The following is a 7,211-nucleotide window of genomic DNA, read 5'->3' as shown; positions in this document are numbered from 1 at the left end:
GCCCTCAGCACTGCCCTCAGCACTGCCTGTACCTCCTGCCCTCAGCCCTGCCCTCAGCCCTGCCTTTACCTCCTGCCCACAGCCCTGCCCTCAGCCCTTCCTGCAAACCCTGCCCACAGCCCTGCCCGGAAACCCCGCTTATACCTTCTGCCCAGAGCCCCTGCCCTCAGCCTCGCCCGCAAACCCTGCCCGGAAATCCTGCCTGTACCTCCTGCCCACATCCCTGCCTGCAAACCCTGCCGCCCCTGCCTGCGCCCCTGCCTCCAGCCACTGCCCTCAAACCCTGCCCGCACCTCCTGCCCGCACCCCCTGCTGACACCCCCTTCCTGCACCCCCTGCCCTCACCCCCTGCCTGCAGTCCCTGCCCGCCCCTGCCTTCCCTGGAACCTGCAGAACAGGCATCTCAACGCAGCCCTGCCCTTGGGGCTGCGCTTGGCCTCTGGGGCACCCCGAAAGCAGGGTTTGGGGGGACAGGCAGCCTGCAGCTCATCTCAGCGCTGTAAATCCACAGCTCAGCCTCTGTCAGAAGCTCTGTAGCAAAGGGCAAAGTCAGACCGGGCGTTCCCTCACCCTGATCTTCCTTTTCCTGCCCGTGAAGCCTCTCACTGGTGTTTCCTGAGTTTCAGCTTCCCAGCAGCGTTGGATTTGCCCCCTCTGAGCCAGACAGTGGATTTTGACGCTCAAAGTCAAGCTAGAAGTTGCTCCTGACTTTAACCAAACTGGACTTGGGAGCAGCAGTCAAAAAGTAGCTATTTAAGACTATGCATCTGCGTGGATGTGGTGCTGAGGGACCTGTGTTAGTGGTGGACCTGGCAGTGCTGAGTTAATGGTTGGACTTGATGATCTTAGAGATCTTTTCCCACCAAAACTATTCCATGATTCTTTAAAATCTCCTGGGACCCTGAAGATGCCTAAAGCCTTCCCTTCAACCCAGGGGCAGCTCAGCAGAGCAGAACAGAAAAGAAAAGCACCAGTGTACCCAAGTGGTGGAGAAGGCCACCAGCATCCTGGCCTGGATCAGCACTGGTGTGGCCAGCAGGAGCAGGGCAGGATTGTCCCCCTGGGCTGGGCACTGGGGAGGCTGCACCTCAAATCCTGGGGGCAGTTTTGGGTCCCTCACTCCCAGCAGGACCTTGAGGGGCTGGAGTGTGGCCAGAGAAGGGCAACGGAGCTGCTGGGGAAGGGTCTAGAGAACAAGTGTGGGGAGGAGCAGCTGAGGGAGCTGGGGGGGCTGAGCCTGGAGCAAAGGAGGCTCAGGGGAGACCTTCTGGCTCTGCACAGCTCCTGACAGGAGCCTGGAGCCCGGGGGGGGTCGGGCTCTGATCCCAAGAAACAAGGGACAGGGCAAGAGGAAATGGCCTCAAGTAGCCCCAGGGGAGGTTTCAGTTGCTCCTGAGGAACACATGTCTCTCTAAATGTGCTCCTCATTACCTGTAATTGGGTTACTTTAATTGCCGAGGCCATTAGGGCTCTGCAAGGAAAAAGAAAAATAAAATTATGCAATTACCAGCTCCCAAATTGAGTTAAAATCAGCAAATAAATGACGTCGGAGGCTCCTGTCCCCTGTGGCTCTCAGAGCCACATTTAATTCCCTGCAGCTCGGCACAAAATGTGCTGTGGGGAGAAACTGAAGCCCCCAAATCGCTATCGTTTGGTCTGGTGGAAGTGCTTCAGCCCCGTGTCCCTGGGTGCAGGGTGGGTGTGGAGCTGGGGCCATCACTGCTGGGCCATTTTTGGGAGGTTTATAAAGCTCAGCTGAGGTTGGGGCCTTGGTCAATGTGTTCCTCGTGGCTCTGTTTGGTGTGAGAGGAGGGAAACAAGCTGGAGGGTGACTGCTCACCAACAGTGGTGCTCTAGAACCTCTCCACTAGGAGAGGTCCTCATCAGACAGGGCTTTGGCAGTGAAGGGTTGTGCCAGGAAGCTGTCCCCAAAACTTCCCCCTGGCAGTGGCACATCTCTGCTGGGCTCCAGCTCTGCTTGCACGATAAGCTCCTTACTCTGGTACCACGTGCAAGGTTTCACCACTGGGCTTGTCCCTGTGCCTGCTGGCTCTGGCCAAGTCCACCCCAGTAGATGTTTGTGCTCTCACAGGGGATGAGGATCCTGCAGCGTCCAAGTAGCATGTGGTTTATCCAGCACTCCTGGAGAAAGCAGATTTCAACACCAAAGCCTCAGCCCTGGGAGCCTCTCAGCGTGGAGACCAAGCAGGTCCAAACCTGCCTGGGGGAGCTGGGGAAGGTGGACATCATCTCAATATCCATGTCAGGCATCAGTGTGAACCTCATGAGGTTCAACAAGGCCAAGTGCAAGGTTCTGGACCCTTCAGCATTTGAGGTGAGGTTGAACAGGGCTCCGAGCAACTTGTTCTAGTTGCAGGTGTCCCATCCCTGCAGTCAGCAGGACTAGATGACCTTGGAAGGGCCCTTCCCACCCAGACCATTCTCTGACTCTAAAAATAAATCAGAGACAAGTTGCTTGTTTGGGAGAAGATGGAGTGGAGAAAAGGGAAGGATCCAAGTGGTTGGGGAAAGGCGTGCATGGAAAAATGGAGAGGAGAAGGGCAGAAGGACCCCGTTGTCCGTGTGCTTGTCTGGGTGACCCTGATGTGGCACATCCCAGAAGAACCTACCACAGAACAGTCTGACCTGAGCCACGCAGGAGCAGGAGGGTGCTGGGTCCCTGTGGCAGGAGGCACTGCAGGTCTTGTGGGTGTTGAGTAGCACAGCCCAGCTCTGGCTGTCGATGTAGAGGGAAATGTCCTCGGCTACCTTGTGGAGATAACTCCTCTGGTGCCATCCTCCACAGAATGACACCACCAAAGGCAAAACAAAACCAGAGAGCTCTCATTTCCTGCTTGTCCTCTGACACGCCTGAGGGAGGTTGCGTGATTCAAGCCTCTGCCAGGATGGGACAAGGAGAAGCAGCTCCTGTAAGTGCATTTTCTGCCTCTTGTTTGTGGGCAAAACTGCACGGGAAGCACGGAGAGACTTTTTCTTCTCCTCGAAAGCCTCCCAGCTCGTAGGCAGCTCTCTGCTGTGAGCTACGGCGTGGGGACGTGTCAGTGCCAGTGAGATACAGCGAGGGGAAGACGTGGCAGAGGGAGGAAAGGTGCCTTGGGGGGCTGGAAGAAATCCAGGAGGGGAAATGTTGGCGGTGGGTTGTCCCGATGTGGGCGTGGGGGCTGCGTGGGGGGGGGAAGGTGCTCGGGAGTCTTGCCGGGCGTTGCTGCCGTCGGACGTGGGGGCAGCTTTGGTTTCCTCCCAAAGGCAGACAGTCAGAGCTGCATGTGGCTGAGGCTTTCCTCCTGGAACGGGGTGAAAGCAAACCAGGGAAACACTCCAAGTCAGAAATACAATTTAATAGGAAAAAAAAAAGAAGAAAAAAGGAATGCAAAGGTACAAAGAAAGACTCACAGACAGTCAGAATACAACCTGACACCCTGCAGATAGGGTGGTGGCAGCAGTCCAGGTGAAGCAGTGGTCTTGTAGAAAAGATCTGGCAGCTCTTGTCCTCTGGAAATCCAGAGGCCTCCTGTGCTGTTTAAAAGCCTCCTGTGCTGTTTATACCCAGGTGGGAGCTCTTGCCTCCTCCCCCTGGGTGGAGCATCTCACAATGGATTGATATCATTCTGTGAGTCATGCAGTGGGTCCTGGATGGTCCATGAAACACAAATAGCTCCTGGGGGGAGCTCTGTATGAGGCATGGGGCATGGCATGGATGGGCCCATTAACAGGGAGGACTCCTCCTGATGGATGTGAAGGTGTTAGCATCTCCCCACATCTCTCTCCTTATCTGTTATAGCCTGGGCTGTGAGGTCTGTCCTGGGCAGCTGCTACCCATGATTTGTTAGCCCCTGAGCACTGACACAGAGGGTATAGAATACACAGTTTTTGGTTCTACCCACAGAATGATAAACTGGTCCCAGCCCCTGTAACTAGGACACCTCCAAAATATGAAACAGGAGAAAAAAAGCTCATTCCCAGAAAACTTTTTCTGGGACTGTCTTGTGGCAGATCTCTGCTCTCCATGGCTGCTCTCTCTGAAGTTCTCTGCAGCACCACAAAGCAACGAGAAAACATTTCAATCCAGCCTGAACCAAATTTTCTTTTCTTTTCAGCTGCCTGAACTTGCCTGGAGTGGGTCTTTCAGCAGTTTTAGGCATGGGACTGCAACAGGTATGTCCCCAAACGGCTGCACACCCACTGGCATCATCAGAACCCTGCTCCAAACCTTGGGAGCTTTGCTTAACCCCCTTGGGGTGGAGGAGCTCCCCTTGCCTGGGCTGTTGGTAGGGGAAGGATCCTTAGAAGCTGCAGAGCCACCAGGGGCTACGTCCTCCTGGGGATTCATAGCACAGCTGGGAACCAACATATTTTTCAGCACTCGGTGGCTGCAGGACTCTTGGGCAATGGGAGAAACAGGTCCTGGAGGAGAGCACTGCAGGGGAACTCCACAGCCACGCCTGTTTTGGAGCTGATGGAAAAATGGTGTGCTTTAGGGTTTTTGCAGTATTTTTTCCCTCTGACAGCTCTGGTTTGCTCTTCAGTGACAGTGCTGGGGTGACTTTTTGAAGATGAAGCCTTTGTAGTATTCTCTTCTTGTGTAGGGAACTGGTTTAGTTTTCTTTTTTTTTTTTTTCCCTGAAAATCAGACTCCAGAAGTAGGAAACTTGCCAAATCAGTCACCATTTCCTGAAATTGAGGCTGCAGCTGTCTGGATGCTGATGGCAGTTTTCACTCCTGGGGAGTGGTCAGCCACAGAGCCCTCTCCTTCCTCCATCTGCAGTTTCACCCCACGCCTCCTCTCATGCAAAATCAACTCCACCAACTCTCTTCCAGCTAAATCTCTACCACTAACCTTGATTAAAGACTTGATTCTGGTGCTTACGTGTCCTTACCTTGGATGAGGCTTTCAGCAACGTGGTCTAGTGGGAGGTGTCCCTGCCTATGGCAGGAGAGGTTGGAAACAGGTTATCTTGAAGGTCCTTTCCAACCCAAACCATTCTGTGATTCCAGGATTCTGTATTTTCCACTTGCTGATAGCTTTTACAAGCATCCATGGCCTGGTGTCCTAGAGTTGACACCAAGAGTAGTCAGCATCCCACCAGGACCACTGACACATTCAGCATTTCACCTCTGGAAGCAGCCCCACCAACATGAAGATGCTGGTGGCAGGTTCTGCTTCACTGAGACTTGAGGTGCCACTTTCTCAGTCACAACCCTGGGTGAATCTAAAGCAGCTCACAGCATGGTGGGCTGGTGAGTTTTCTGTCATTTAGAGCAGAAATCTCCTCAGAAGCTCACAGTGCTGTCAGGAGGAAGTGGGGAGTTGCCAGAGGAGACCATGCTCGTTTAAGGTCAAGTTTTAACGTGCTGGAGTAAGGAAACCAGAATGATTTTGGTTATATGTGTGTGTAGAAAGCTGTCCCCATGCTGTAGGCAAAGGAGTGCAGGACACAAAATACCAGAAGGTGGCAAAAATTTAAGCCTGGGAACTAGAAGAAAACCCTCTGTGATGTGGTTTGTCTTTCCCGTGTGGACTGGAAGAACATTTTGATCCCCTTCACTTGTCTTTTGCTCTTAGGTGGCCAGTTGGCAAACACAAGTTCAAAGGTGGCAACAGCAACTGCTTCCACCTTGCTGGATACTCTCAGTTTGAGCAACTACCCTTATGAGTACTTGGATGAGGAGGACTTTGTGGAGTACAGCCCCTGCACAAAGGAGGAGGTGCTCTCCTTTGGCAGAGTATTCTTGCCATCTTTCTACACCCTGGTCTTCCTGCTCGGGTTGGCTGGGAATGTCCTCCTGTTTATTGCCCTCGTTATGGACATCAAGAAGAAAAAGAAGATGACCGAGATGTATCTGCTGAACCTGGTGGTTTCAGACTTCTTCTTGCTCCTGACCCTTCCTTTCTGGGCTCTGTACATTTCTCAGGGGGTCCCCTGGGGCATTTTGTGCCCAGTCTTAAATGTCGTGTACACCGTGAATTTCTACAGTGGGATCTTTTTTGTGAGCTGCATGAGCCTGGACATGTACCTGCAGACAGTTCATGCCTGCTCTCCTCACAGCCCCACGACACAGAGAAAGCCCATCATCATCCTTTCAGTTGTCTGGGGCCTTTCCATACTCCTCTCCATTCCCGACGGCCTCTTCACCAGCACAAGGCAAATCCACAACCAAACCATCATATGCACTCACGATTACGGCCAGAAACACTTATTTTGGGAAGTTGTCTTTCGGGTCATCCAAAACCTCCTGGGTTTCCTTTTCCCCTTCCTGTTCATGACGTTCTGCTACTCCCGCGTAGCGTGTGCCCTCACCACATCCCAGCTGCCTGGCTCGAGGAGAGCACGCTGCTTAGTCTTTACTCTGGCGTGTGTCTTCTTTGTCCTCTGGTGCCCTTACAACGTCGTCCTCGTCCTCCACTCCCTGCAAGACGTGGGTTTGATCCAGAGCTGTGAAAGCAGCAGACGACTGGACTACGCCACGCAGATCACGGAGAGCTTGTCCTTTGCCCACTGCTCTCTCAACCCTTTGCTCTGTGCTCTCATGAAAAAACGGCTCAGGTGGTATTTACAGAAGATCCCTCAGGCCGTTTTTAGGAGAAGCACTTTCTTTGTCAGCCAGCCCCCACACACCAGCCAGTCTTGCAGCAGAGATGCAGCCGAGATAGAAATGTCGGGTATGACATATGCCTAAGAAATAGTCTCACTATTTACACAGGGGATTTATTCCTGTTGTAACTGGAATTATTCTAAAAGGACTGACCCGGATTTGTGCTCGTGGAAGGAGCCCAGCTCCTCTCTGGAGGCTGTGAGTCGTTAGGGGATGAAGGAGCAGCTTGTCTAGATGTCATGCCTTTAGAAGTGCAAACTGAAACTCGTGCAGAACTTCTGCCCCAAAGGGTCTGGTGGAGGAGACTGATCCCATTATTGTGGGTCCAGAAAAGGGCAACCAAGCTGGTGAAGGGTCTGGGGAACATGGGTTATGAGGAGTGGCTGAGGGAACTGGGGTTGCTTAGTCTGGAGAAGAGGAGGCTGAGGAGAGACCTTGCTTTCTACAGCCCCCTGAAAGGAAGTTGGAATGTGGTGGGGATTGGTCTCTTCTCCCAGGTAATGAGTGATAGGATGAGAGGAGATGGGCTGAAGTTGCCCCAGGGGAGGTTTCAGTTGGATATGAGGCAGAATTTCTTTCCTGACAGAGTGATGAGG

The 7,211-nt window shown here is 53.1% G+C and overlaps 1 protein-coding gene across 1 annotated transcript; it reads left to right on the top strand.

Moving 5' to 3' along the window:
- The first annotated feature begins 2,122 nt into the window (after window positions 1-2,122).
- On the top strand, window positions 2,123-6,699 carry LOC103770559 (atypical chemokine receptor 2-like). Its single transcript, XM_008937824.1, has 3 exons — window positions 2,123-2,335; window positions 4,119-4,176; window positions 5,585-6,699. Exons 1-3 carry the CDS (start codon window positions 2,123-2,125, stop codon window positions 6,697-6,699), a joined length of 1,386 nt encoding a protein of 461 aa, XP_008936072.1.
- The last annotated feature ends 512 nt before the right edge of the window (window positions 6,700-7,211 follow it).

Source organism: Merops nubicus, unplaced genomic scaffold (genome assembly GCF_000691845.1).
Source record: "Merops nubicus isolate BGI_N331 unplaced genomic scaffold, ASM69184v1 scaffold8033, whole genome shotgun sequence".
Lineage (NCBI taxonomy): Eukaryota > Metazoa > Chordata > Aves > Coraciiformes > Meropidae > Merops > Merops nubicus.
The sequence above is the reverse complement of the archived record's forward strand: the minus strand, read 5'-3'. Positions and strand labels throughout refer to the sequence as shown.